At 42.5% G+C, this 14833-nt stretch overlaps 1 protein-coding gene across 1 annotated transcript; it reads left to right on the top strand.

The window, feature by feature from the left end:
- Positions 1–330: 330 nt before the first annotated feature.
- On the top strand, positions 331–1908 carry LOC139455182 (interleukin-17B-like). Its single transcript, XM_071236735.1, has 2 exons — positions 331–378; positions 1378–1908. The coding sequence occupies exons 1-2, from the start codon at positions 331–333 to the stop codon at positions 1906–1908; spliced, it is 579 nt and encodes a 192-aa protein (XP_071092836.1).
- The last annotated feature ends 12925 nt before the right edge of the window (positions 1909–14833 follow it).

Raw genomic sequence — 14833 nt, 5'->3', positions numbered from 1 at the left:
ATATATCTTGTTACGTGTTGGAAAACGACGGGGCTTGGTCATGCTTGAGTTGAACACAGCAGGTACCCGGGGGGAAATACCCTTATCACTGACACAGTTCAATAATGCTATAAATAGACCACCCGTTTGCCCCATTGCCAGACTTACCGTTGTATTGAACAGGTATAGCCAATCACAGGTGAATGCAGATCCTCAAGTCGTTCAAGAAACAACCGTTAGCGGAAGTACAATGGGTGTTGCTTGTTTTAGATTGTGACGAATATTATTCCTGGCCAGGGGTATAAAGCTGGTACAGTGTTTTCGTTATTACTCATTACAACTCTATTAGCCATGGACATTGTCGGTCGTGTAGCCGTCCTGCTGGCGGTGGTCAGTGTGGTGAGATGCTTTTCAATAATCTTCAGGGGCGGTCAGGTAGCCTAGTGGTTAAAACGTTTGCACGTCACGCTGAAGACCCCGTCGTGATATTGCTGGAATATTGCTAAAAGCGGCGTAAAACCATACTCACTCACTCAATGATCTATAGTGGAATAGCGTACACAGTGAGTGGAATAAACCTTTTGACTTGAGTAGCTGTGCACAGCTTTTGTGGTTAACTATGCACAGTGCTTCTCATTCTGGATATTGGACGTCAGGGGATGTGAGTGAATAAGTGAGTCTTTGGAGAACTAGCGCTGCTTGTTTTAGCATTCAAGCCATTTCCCCGACTAGGCGTCATACATTCTATATATAGATGTAACCGTGTGAGGAGTCCCCGGTCCTAGATGTATATTGAGATTAGAGGTAGCCATCAAACCGCTCTTTCCAAGCGGTGCTTGTGTCAAAAACAAGCCTTATCATGGTGTGACCGTATCGTTACTTTCTTGTTTACACATACGTCCTCCCTGGTAGATTTAACACTGGTGGCGAGTCCAGAAATGGAAATCAGTATTTATGTCACGTGTTACTCCAGGTCCTCCAGCCTTTCGTTTACGCTTGATGGCCACACAACGTTCAACCCTACTCCGCGTTCTGTTTATGTTTACTCAGCCACTGTGTGAATTTCTAAACTTAATATGTATATGTTCCTGTCGACCAAACGTTGTTTTGTTGTTTGTAGGAGAATGTCTTGACTTAAATTCATGCATTTTGTCTTGATGTCCTAAGTGTTGAAACGTTTGCTTGTCACACCGAAGACCCATGTAGAATGTGTGAAGCCCATTTCTGGTGTTCCCTACAGCGATATTGCTGGAACACTGTACGCTGTCCGGTTTGACCAATGTCCGGATTAACTAATCATACCTGCAATGTCCATCTGTATCTTGTCCTTCAAACAGGAAGTGTCCGTAATGCGGGGTTCAGGACTAATTATTTTAACATTCATATTTTCCTCCGTAGATGATGACGCCTGCCGACTGTAGGAAACACAGGCACTCTAAGAAAAATGGCCGCCATAAAGCCGCTCGTCCACCAATCATCTGTGATAATTCAATGGTGTTACGCACCGATGAGAGCATGTATCTTCTCCCAGCGATACGGGAACACAAGGCGAAAGCACTGACCACATCGCCGTCACAGCGGATGATGACGATCTCCAACACCAGTGACGTCAACTGCAGGGAAGGGTATGCCAGGCTGCAGGTGAAGAGAACATGTCCGCACTACTTTGTGTTGAACTATGACCCTGACCGGATTCCGTCCACCATCTTCGAGGCCCGCTGCTCATGCGCCAACTGTTTGTCTGAGCAGGCGCCCGGGCCAAGGCGATGTGCGCCCGTATATGTGTACCGCGATGTCCTGATTAGACGGAGGAAGGCGGGACAACACGACACTGGGTGTTACGAACACCACTTAAAGGCATTTGTTGTCGGGTGTCACTGTATCGGACATATACCTGACCCTCAGCGAAACCCAAGACCGTTGGCGTGATTTCCTTCTCAATCTGTGGGACACATTGCAATACAAGTAGTTCATGCTACTGAATCTCGTGTTCATAACAATGCTTTTGTGTGTTGGGTGAAGGAGTGAGTTACAATTAACACTTCGTGTCCATATGTCTCTAAGGGAAAAGTTTTTGGTGTGTGGGGGTGGTGGGGGTGAGGGTTGGGGTGGGGGGTGAACTTAGCCTCTACTTCGTCCTTGTTTGACCTTCCATCGTGCATTGTTCGTTATTTATTCACATGAGTATATATGCCGTCTTCGTGTTCGCCATGTCAACTCACCTGTGTCACATGCCCGATCTACATTCTACCTGTTACCTACTTTGTATCGTGTAAGCCACTACCGTGATGTGTCCTTTTTATTTATTCCAGTGTTATTTTACATTGCCCTGCCGTCGTGGGTGAGGAGGGCGTGGAACCTGCGGGGGGATAGTGGTCCATGTGCTCAGCTGTAGCGGGGGCAGATGGAGGTAACTGGGAAGGATCCCTCGACCTCACAACGTTGACAAATACACAGGACTTTGAATCCGAGCATTTACATTTCTGGGGTGGGTTCTGGTGGTGGTCGTGTTTGCTTGGATTTTGGACAAAAAATGTGTCATATGAAACTGCTTTAAAACAGACAGGGTGGGTTGGTGGTTATCACATATTTCTTCCTCTCACAGAACATCAGCCCCATGACGTCACACTAGTCGTGTTGTGATGATGTTCGCTATGATGTTATTATAATCAAATATGTCTGCACTCACGTTTGCTAGCTTAAGCCTTGTCACTGCCATGTATGTTTTAGTATTATGTAAGCAAACGAAAGTATTTAACAGAGTTTAGTTACTGTGCCGAGACAAGTTTGTCTGTGATTAATAGTGGGGAGAGTGAGCTTGTCGAGACAAGCTTGTCTGTGAGTAGTAGTGGGGAGAATGAGGTTGTCAAGATAAACTTGTCTGTGATTAGATGTGGGGAGAGTGAGCTTGTCTGTGATTAGTAGTGGGGAGAGTGAGCTTGTCGAGACAAGCTTGTCTGTGATTAGTAGTGGGGAGAATGAGGTTGTCAAGATAAACTTGTCTGTGATTAGTTGTGGGGAGAGTGAGCTTGTCGAGACAAGAAGACCTGTGATGTGGAGTGTCGAGTGTATCGGTCCACTGTAAAACTCTGCAGTACGCACAACTAAATACCACGTGGTATTTAACGCTGTATGTGATATTCACATAACTCTAAGGTTTATGTGTGCTATAAAATGTATGTTTGTATCTTGTCAAAAAGTACCTTATTAATAACACAACATATTTTCAACAATGTATCGACGTACACAAAATGAATAAAATACTTTGAACGTTCAATACTGCAATCTGATGGTGTATTTGTATGTACATTTGCATGTCTGTGATGAGTTTTATCGTGCACGTCTACAACCCCGCTTTTATATGACATTATTTTTATTATGACGTGTCATCCTAGCATACAACAACATGTAAACGTGCTGTCCTTTACGCGTCTCAATCACTTCCTTCATTTTCGTCATTGACGAAACTTTACTTCGGCATATAAATCAATGTAGAGTTCGGTCAAGTGTCATTACATCACTTCCTGCTTGAAGGCAGACTCGTGTACATAGCTCACAAGGAGCTGTCAATCACTCCAGCTGTTATCGGGAACAATACTTCTTCATATCACAAGTCGTCGAGTAACTTTTGTCGGACCCGATACGAGGTCTGTTGTGAACAACCGAACTCCTTGAAGCCCAGTATCGTTATCTCTCAAGCGGTGGCACAGTATAGCAGCTGTCAAAATAGTCAAGGGTTTAATAATAACATGTGTATCGTCATATCTTCAAAATGTTTTCGTTTGTCTGTTAGAAAAAAACGTTCCAGTTATGGAGACTTGTCTGTTAGAGAATGGCGTCTCAGTTACGGTGACTTGTCTGTTAGAGAATGGCGTCTGAGTTTCGGTGACTTGTCTGTAGCAGAATGGCGTCTCAGTTACGGTGACTTGTCTGTTAGAGAATGGCGTCTCAGTTACGGAGACTTGTCTGTTAGAGAATGGCGTCTCAGTTACGGAGACTTGTCTGTTAGGGAATGGCGTCTCAGTTTCGGTGACTTGTCTGTTAGAGCATGGCGTCTCAGTTTCGGGGACTTGTCTGTAGCAGAATGGCGTCTCAGTTATGGAGACTTGTCTGTTAGAGAATGGCGTCTCAGTTACGGAGACTTGTCTGTTAGAGAATGGCGTCTCAGTTACGGTGACTTGTCTGTTAGAGAATGGCGTTTCAGTTACGGTGACTTGTCTGTTAGAGAATGGCGTCTCAGTTATGGAGACTTGTCTGTTAGAGAATATCGTCCCATTTACGGATACTTGCCTGTTAGAAAATGGCGTCCCAGTGACTGTTAGAGCGTGACGAATCAGCTACGGTGACTTCTTGGTAAAAAATGACTACCAACTAAGTCGACTTGTCTATTAGGGAGTGACCTGTCAACTACGGTGACGCGCTGCATGTGTTCATCGAGTAAATGTATTTGAGATCTAGCAACTTTCAGCATTACTTTCCAAAGGTCAGAGACGGGGAATAATCAGTCTCGGATAACTGCCGAAATAGATTTTCGTATGGAGAAAAAGGCAAAATAGTGATGTAAATTATGTGAATGGTAAAATTACAATCAATGATGACACAAGGTGTTCCCTAAAAGTGTTGGCATGTCCTGTTTTCACCACATGAACCAATCTTTATTACAAACGGGAAATGATTGTTTTTTTCTTTGTTTGTTTGCTACATATTCCCCGATTCTCAAGACACAGGGGGCACGGTTGACCCAGTCGTCTGAGGCGCCGTAATTCGCTGTGCAGAGTTGCGTCCCTTGGGCACGCCAGAAACCTATGATTGTGGGTTCGAATCCCGGTTTGCCCCGATTATATTTCTAGGTTTGCCATCACCATACCCGTGCTCGTGGGATTCACCGAAGTGGTACACGTCTGAGACCTTCATCTCTTCGGGCTTTCCTCCCACATTAAATGGAACACTGTTAAAACCGGCGTTAAGCCCAACTCACTCACTCAAGCCACAGGGTGGCGGTCTGTAAATCGAGTCTGTGGCAGACAATAAGTGTTTGATATTAATAGCAATGATCCACGCCGTCGGTCAGGTCGGTGACGTCATCATGACAACCATACCACCAAGCTTGACCATGTGATCCACCACAGTACGTGTCAGCGAGAAAGGAACTACGGGGTAGCTCCGCGCATCATATCCGCCTTAACATTTCTGGATTATTTATCCAGGCCTTTGATGGTGAAACCCTGATTGATAATAAAGCTGTTTTGTAAGCAAAATGTGCCTATCCATGAAATTCGAATAAAATTGACTGCTCCATTGTACCTTAGCAACTGGTAAAAGTGGACGCCATAGACTGGAGGTGATGGTGTATGGTCTACCTGCAACTGAAGAGGAAGCTAACGATTGGAAAGCGTTGTTACCGAACTCCCTGAAAGAAATTACAGTATTACAGGAATTAATATATTGATTTGTCCTAAATAACATAAATATCATCATCAAATCTCCATTTCAGAATAATGGTCCTTGTCATCACGATAAATATTAATCTTGCCTTGGATGAAAACAAAGTTCTCAGCGGGGGAATAAATCCCAAATACCCCGCCACGAGCAAGATAGACTGCACGTGGATTTCTGCGAGGCAGAATAAATTCCTTATGCATGGCATCGATGCAAAACGCCGCTCGCTTTTCCGAGTCAATGAAAGTGATGTTTCATAGGACAAGTTAACCTCAACTCAATCGAGCAGCTGTTTTCTATCAATTTTGAATTTGTTTTAATTCTTTTACAATGTCACATTAAAACATGTCTGTAAGAAAGATTTGATGTAGCAGGATCACTCGGGGTAGATGGGATTTTATGCGTACCCCGTCATTTATCCCCATGTACTCCTCGTGATCCTGCTACAACGTATAGTAGCAGACTATGAGGTATCTCAATGTCCTAAAGCCCCGTGATACACACTTTAATATTACTGTTCTTTCGTAATCACTACACAGCTTTGCCACAGACAACCATCTGTTGATACCCAAGTATCAAGTAATTCGTGTCTTCAGGAATCACACAGAGCCAGTCTATTCCTCGCTTGATGGATGAGCATGGGTTAAGTGAAACACGCTTATATGGCGCTTTGTTCTTAAGACGACCGCAACACCGCTCATTTTCAACTGTAATTGGAGTTACCTCCCTTACTATATACATCATCAAGAAGGTGGACATGAGACGTTCTTTCCGCCAACTAAGAACAGATGTACTCGTGCAGGGACTTAAGACACGGGTGAAACACAATTCGAAGTGCATAAATAACATGTTTTAGATCAAAGTGTTTTATTCTAATTCGTGAAAGACTCCCCAACAAAAACATTTTTAACAGTTTTATGAACAATTGTCTATGTTTTCTTGGACCACAAATGATAAAAAAATGTATATCGTTAACAAAGACAATTATATTTACCCTGCATTTCACGTACATAACCGTATGCAATTTCCCTGAACGTACACATTGCCGCACGCGAGAACATTACAAAGTGTACACATTGCCGCACGCGAGGACATTACAAAGTGTACACATTGCTGCACGCAAGGACATTACAAAGTGTACACATTGCCGCACGCGAGGACATTACAAAGTGTACACATTGCCGCACGCGAGGACATTACAAAGTGTACATATTGCCGCACGCGAGGACTTTACAAAGTGTACACATTGCCGCACGCGAGGACATTACAAAGTGTACACGTTGCCGCACGCGAGGACATTACAAAGTGTACATATTGCCGCACGCGAGGACTTTACAAAGTGTACACATTGCCGCACGCGAGGACATTACAAAGTGTACACATTGCCGCACGCGAGGACATTACAAAGTGTACATGTTGCTGCACGCAAGGACTTTACAAAGTGTACACATTGCCGCACGCGAGGACATTACAAAGTGTACACATTGCCGCACGCGAGGACATTACAAAGTGTACACATTGCCGCACGGGAGGACATAACAAAGTGTACACATTGCCGCACGCGAGGACATTACAAAGTGTACATGTGGCCGCACGCGAGGACTTTACAAAGTGTACACATTGCCGCACGCGAGGACATTACAAAGTGTACACATTGCCGCACGCGAGGACATTACAAAGTGTACACATTGCCGCACGCGAGAACATTACAAAGTGTACACATTGCCGCACGCGAGGACATTACAAAGTGTACACATTGCTGCACGCGAGGACATTACAAAGTGTACATATTGCCGCACGCGAGGACATTACAAAGTGTACACATTGCCGCACGCGAGGACATTGCTAAGTGTACACATTGCCGCACGCGAGGACATTACAAAGTGTACACATTGCCGCACGCGAGGACATTACAAAGTGTACACATTGCCGCACGCGTTGACATTACAAAGTGTACATGTTGCCGCACGCGAGGACATTACAAAGTGTACATATTGCCGCACGCGAGGACATTACAAAGTGTACACATTGCTGCACGCGAGGACATTACAAAGTGTACACATTGCTGCACGCGTTGACATTACAAAGTGTACATGTTGCTGCACGCGAGGACATTACAAAGTGTACACTATGCCGCACGCGAGGACATTACAAAGTGTACACATTGCCGCACGCGAGGACATTACAAAGTGTACATATTGCCGCACGCGAGGACATTACAAAGTGTACACGTTGCCGCACGCGAGGACATTACAAAATGTACACTATGCCGCACGCGAGGACATTACAAAGTGTACACGTTGCCGCACGCGAGGACATTACAAAGTGTACACGTTGCCGCACGCGAGGACATTACAAAGTGTACATGTTGCCGCACGCGAGGACATTACAAAGTGTACATGTTGTTGCACGCGAGGACATTACAAAGTGTACATATTGCAGCACGCGAAGACATTACAAAGTTTACACATTGCCGCACGCGAGGACATCACAAAGTGTTCAGATTGCCGCACGCGAGGATATTACAAAGTGTACATATTGCCGCACGCGAGGAAATTACAAAGTCTTTATATTGCCGCACGCGAGGACATTACAAAGTGTACACATTGCCGCATGCGAGGACATTACAAAGTGTACACGTTGCCGCACGCGAGGACATTACAAAGTGTACATGTTGCCGCACGCGAGGACATTACAAAGTGTACACATTGCCGCACGCGAGGACATTACAAAGTGTACATATTGCCGCACGCGAGGACATTACAAAGTGTACACATTGCCGCACGCGAGAACATTACAAAGTGTACACATTGCCGCACGCGAGGACATTACAAAGTGTACATGTTGCCGCACGCGAGGACTTTACAAAGTCTTTATATTGCCGCACGCGAGGACATTACAAAGTGTACACATTGCCGCACGCGAGGACATTACAAAGTGTACATATTGCCGCATGCGAGGACATTACAAAGTGTACATATTGCCGCACGCGAGGACATTACAAAGTGTACATATTGCCGCACGCGAGGACAGTACAAAATGTTTATTCTGACATAACAAATATGAAGACACAAAGACATTGTTTGAGAACATATTACTACACTGACAAAACAAATTTAAAAGTCTCAAGCAATGACAGTTTTGAATTAGTATGAAAGCGTATCAGTGCTACTTTCTAAAAATAAGTATGATTTACGTACTCTTCATCTTCATGTTTAACATAATAATCGAGCGTATCGTTACTAAGACAGTGATATTGAATTGTGAAGTTGCGACCCCATTTGGATATAGCTTAGACACACATTTCTATTTTAGTACTGTTAATTTATCTAAATGTTCGGGAGCTTGTTGGGGGTTACGCTTTTCTTTTAGCCTTTTTAACAATACACCGAGATGATTTCAATTGTCAAACTATCAGCGCCAAAATAACAAAACAAATAAATTCATAAGGTAAAATGTAAATTCTACTTTAAGTGCTTCAGGTGTTGAAGTATTCGTTTTATACAGCTTTTTTATAATTTAGTTCGACTGCTGGTCGCCTTCTCCTATTCGTCTTTTCATCTCTTAAACCGGAAGGACACGTTATAAAATCAGTCAATCAGAAAATATTTAGTTGGTTAAATATCACGTGACCAGCCAATACTTAGCCAGGTGGTAATTTCTGGTCAATATCACGGCGGGGAACACCAGAAATGGGCTTCACACAGTGTACCAATGTCGGGAATCAAACCCGAGTCTTCGGCGTGACAAGCGAACGCTTTAACCACTAGGCTACCCGACCGCCCCATTTCTGGTCAGTAGCTTTGGCACATTGAAATGAAGAGTTACCTCATGTAATGTCTAGATAATACCTCAAGTAAGATATGTCAAGGTTGAATGTGTGTGTGTGTGTGTGTGTGTGTGTGTGTGTGTGTGTGTGTGTGGCTGCTTGTACTAGTGCGGACTGATGCCGATTTGATAGTACTAGCCTACTGAGATATTGTTGATGCCGCCCACTTAGAGATAACCTGTTTTTTTTAAAACGCACGAAAACCTTTCCTTACAAACCTGTATTGGCAAATAGTTCTCAACTTTAATATAATAATAATAATAATTTTTATTTAATAATAATCATTTGTCTGATGATCCTTTAATGAAGCATGTCAAGACTCATGATAAAAACAAGGCATTCCACAGTTTTCCTAAATGAGCCAAATATGTGGGACATAATCTCAAATTCAAAAGTTGATTTTGTTGATGGTTCTGTACTGCTGGACGGTACGGAAATGATTGTCAACCAAGCGAAGTGCCATAGCAAGTCGGCTCTCTGCATCGAGATTAGGGGCAGTGTGTTGAGAAGATCAGCAACCCCGCAGAGTCCTTCGCTTGGATGAAGTCGCCTGACCTGAAAAGTGAAACCGGAGAAGTCCCATTCGCTGTCTGGGCTGCGTGTAGAGGGGGCAAGGGCCCTGAGCCGATGATGAACCTTACCAACCTGACTGCCAGGGTCAACCAAACCCTCTTTGCTGCATTTTTTGTCTTAATCTGTACATAATTAGAATAACAATAATTCGTTACTTTCTAATATTAGCCGTGGAATTTCGGATTATCCTCTGAAACAAATAGAAATGTGGTGGCATTGACAGGGTTGTGTCATACATGCACCCCGCCCTCCATCTCATACTGTTGAAAGTGTCTTAATTGTAACCTGAATTTGTTATCGCTGCATATTCTCATAAAACAAATAAAGTACCGGAGATAGGATTGGTCTAACGATACATGTGGATGTCAACATTTGTCTCGTCATGTATGGTCGGTGGAATATCGAACGTAGTCTTGAGAAAAATACGTAAATTTTCTAATGGAATCTGTGACGAAATCCTATGTCAGGACGATTTCCCCTCGTGTACACAACTGCACGTGATCTGGTGCCTGTTGGAGGGGGAAGGAAGAATCCAGGCTGGCACAATGCTTCAACAACGTGGGATGTCTATTTTTAGATCACATGTCACCTGGAACCAAGGGAAATCCCCTTATTTTTTCTACAGTCAGCGATATTCTACCCGGTTAGACTATTCATACTGTAGCCATGGTTACACCATGCAAGACGTGTACAACGTGATGTTGAAGGTGGAACTCGTTGTGGTCACGTGACTGATACGATTGAATGAATATTCACATGGTTTTGCGAGTTTCTATTTTTGGACTTTTTGTCAAGTTTGATATTGTTGAAAACTATCCAATGAGTGTGAGAAAACATTGCAATAGGAATCATTCATTGTGACACTTCGTAGCAGAAGCGGATCGCTGTATCAAAATTGTTGTTCGTAAATACCGTAACCTGACTGTGAAACATGAAAAAACTTGGAAGCGTGATTCGTGGGATCTATTTATGAATGTACTCAAAGCCATCTTACTTCACACGACACGTGAAGATCCGGGGTAGAATAGGTCTTCAGTAACCCATGCTGGCCGTAAAAGCGAATCTGCTTGTCATAAGAGGCGACTAACGGGATCGTGTGGTCAGATGATGATGCGTGTCCTCGTATCCTAATTGCTCGGATCGATGCTCATCATGTCAATCACTGCATTGTCTGGTCCAGACTCGCATATTTCCAGACCGCCGTCATATAGCTTGAATATTGCTGATTGCGGCGTTAAACAACAAACATAACTTCACACAGTCCAAACCATGACTCAACGAGTCGGCTGAGATGGTAAGACCGGCAAAGATTGAATCATTCTTGATAATTTATAAAGATCAGCAATATCAACAGATTATACAAACAATCAATACTTTTAATAAGTTCCCTAAAGTGCAGACAATTATTATACTAAATAGATCCTGATGGAAACGAATAAGGAAAGAATGCAAACTATGGAGTGAACGAACCGGAAGGCATCACGAAACAGTGGTTAACGACAATATCAGTATTCTTTACTCAAAGCATGTATGCATTATTATTCTTATGATTCTAACTATTCTTATTATTCTTATGATTATTAGATGTAATTTTACATGTTTTAATTGTTACTTCACGTATTTCATAATCTGCCACGATCTATCCGCATTTGCCCAACTCAAGTGGCTGGCGGTATCAGTACAATATCCTCGTCTTAGAGATGTCCATCATGTTTCATGACGTCATATCTGCATTACAGACAGACGTGCACAGTCGGCACGCGAGTTACAGTAAACTCGTCAGGTACAGTTTTAACATTACCCTACAGTATTGTTCAAACACGAGGACAGACATCACTTCCTGGTGTGGATCTCCCCTTCAGTCAACCACAAAAACACGTGACTGTCGGCATAACGAAGGCCGAGTTTCCCACGATGCCAGCTAACAGTTGTGAATGGCATTCCGGGCGTCACCCGGATGTGCATATATTTGGAGGCGTGGGTTGAGGTGTTGGTGGTTGGGGTTTTGGGGGGTTGGGGGTATCTGGTAGGGGGTGGGGGGGGGTTTTGGTCTAATCTTCCACATATCCGGAAATTTGAAATGATACTGACAATTTAGAAAACTATAATTCTAAAGGCTTTGTTGTCAAGCGTAACTAGTGTACCTTTAGGGTGTCCTTTCCCAAGATCCTGTTCCAAGCCGACTGTCAGGTGAAATCTGTTTCTAGGAAATGCCGCTGATGAAATCGACGGCGCGGAAAACCCACAAATATACAATGAAAAGAAGAGATGTGTTTGTTTTACACCCTGAAGTGAGTCACATTATTGTCGCTGTCCAAACTGTCAAAGCAGCAAGACGGAACACGTGCAAGTCAGACGAGGGAATTGCATCGGACATCATATTTGTCACTGATTTCAAATTTGGAAATGTCCTCCCCGTGTCTACCATAAACCTTTTTGAAAGCTTTACTGAGGCCTTCAATCTCAGAGAGTTAGCACTAGAAATCGGCATCAGTCCGGACTAGTACAAGCAGCCACACACACACACGTGCATGCGCGTCGCTATATAAGTGCAATAATCTTGGACGATACGTTAAAACCAATTTCAAGTCACTTCGTTTCTTTTGGTATAACGCGGCCGGTGACCTTCCGCTCTCCGGGCGGGCGCTCTACCACCAGACCACGGAGGCGTTCTCCACCTGTGCAGGAGTCGTATGACGTGCTTTGAAAGTCTTGGTGGAAAGAGTATGGTCGATTGTGCCCAACTGGTCCTGAAATGTAGAATATTGCTTTGCATGAAGGGAAAGTTGACTGGAGGAAAGTTGAAGTCACCCCTCTTCTCATACAGTCTTGAGGAGAGTGTTTTGTAGACTGATTACACGCATATCTAAATATGAAACAGACGAGGCGGTCTCACTGGTCTCCTTTATTTCTGCTTGAGCTGGGTAAATCAGTGGAAGGGAAATAACTATTTGATGGAGTTAGAAAGATATCTGTTGCGCAGAGGAATGTAAACGATTGACTAAAATATGAACTTCCCTCAAAGTAGTATGCATCTAACTAAACGTGAATTTACATTGTTTGATAGGCATTACTTAGAAGATGACGGATGACAAGGTAGACACATTTTTATGGATAACAACTTCTTTAATACTGTAAAAAGCGACGTTTCGGTAAAGATCCTTATGCCGTTGTCAAGCAGGACTGAATATCAAACGTGAATCTCTTGATAAATTGATGAATTAATTCAGATAATAAAGCGAGGGAATTTAAGGTGAATCTCTTCCTACAAAGTTGATGAAGAAATGATAATCTGACAAGATAAACGAAATATGATTCTCAAAGGCTGCTGCTAAGAAACGTATCCTATCAACAGTTCAGCTGTTGTTGTGCGTTCTATTTTCCCGTATGTTTGTCATGTGGAATAGTGCTGTACAAAGGTTCTAAAGTCAAATGTTTTGACGGAATTGAAGTTGCTTCTTTTTTAAAAAAATCAAGCAAATCGTTTGAGGCCTTTAAATCTAGATGATATTAACTCCACTGTCTCACATACGTTTCGGGAATATAAAGAAAGTCTTTCCTTGATTGCATTTAAAGTATTCCTTCTAATCAATTAAGATTATGTTCTACGTAAGCGCGGAAGAGTGTTTTAGAAACTGAATGATATTCATTTTAATACCGTACTTCCCCAATTGAAGTTTAAGCGTATTTTGGAGAATGGTTCGGATATTTTTCTCATTTCGCAAAATGGACTTCTGGGCGTCATTGCCAGACAAATTCCTCATTTACCTAATCGGCCTTCTTATAACCTCCTTGATGTTGGCGCTACTCACAGGGTCAGCGGCGTATTCATATATACACGACCAAGAATCTTTGATTCATTGTATTCATGTAGCATCTCATATAGACACACGACTGTTATAAATTTGCTGACATCATAATATTCTCAGACATTGTTCTACTTTTAAAAAGGCAACTACCTGACGAAATCGCCAACTGTAGGTATTGATAGCATTCAGGAAGTATGATAGCCGTGAAGACTTGATACTTCATTCATGATATTGATTAAATATCACACCAAACCTATGTTTGTGTGTCGTAAAGAGTCAATCCACCTTTAAACAATTTGAGTACATTGAAAATACCGCCGAACTTTTCCCCACTGACGAATGACAGCCCGGCGTAAGACATGTGGACAGAATTACCGTTAACTCATTTGCCACGTGTTAGTAACGTGTTCCTTAGTCGGTATTTGTTCATTTTATTGTACAATGGTAACTTCCAAACACAAATTATGTATACAGTCACAATCGACAATACTTGTATTTTCCAAAGAAAAACTTTCAATTAATTTCTCCAAATCTACCTTACAATATTTTATCGTATTGTAGTATCTGTAGTCGGATGAGGCATATATAAGCATTCATTTTATTAAGACCTGTCGTAGAAGAAAGACTTCACGGAGAGAAACGATGAAAGTAAGTTTGGAGATGTATTCAATGCGAGCGTGTTGTCGTTGAACAATTTCAGTTAGATGCTGCAAGTACCTAGTCGTCCGAATCATGCGATGCGATTACTTTCCTACAGGTTGTAAAATGTTAATTGAACAAAGGAAAAAGTCAACTTTGCTTTATTAAATGTATAATTATACAGCACCATGTGACGTCATATCCAGCAATGTGGGAACACAGAACACATACTCTCTTCGAAATTCAAATATTTTCATGAATATGTTTACCTTTCAAAGTTCGGGGCAGCTCTTAAGAAAGATAATTCGTTTTCTTCTAACTATCTTTTATTTGGCAAGACAACATAAAAAATAATTCACAGCAAACTAATATATATCGTATTGTCACAAACACGAATCCATGGTAAGTTTGACTAATACATTTGTACACAGATCTCCGTTAGATACCAAACACTTTTTGTATGGCAACACGGATCTTACAGCGGTGGACAATGAAAATGTATATATAATCCTGTTCAATTGTTTATTTATCATCAGGTTTTACAAGCAATCGTATAATGTAGAAC

This window comes from Haliotis cracherodii, unplaced genomic scaffold, assembly GCF_022045235.1.
Source record: "Haliotis cracherodii isolate W230 unplaced genomic scaffold, xgHalCrac1.p SCAF_11, whole genome shotgun sequence".
Classification (NCBI taxonomy): Eukaryota; Metazoa; Mollusca; class Gastropoda; order Lepetellida; family Haliotidae; genus Haliotis; species Haliotis cracherodii.
This window is presented reverse-complemented; position numbering and strand designations above follow the sequence as displayed.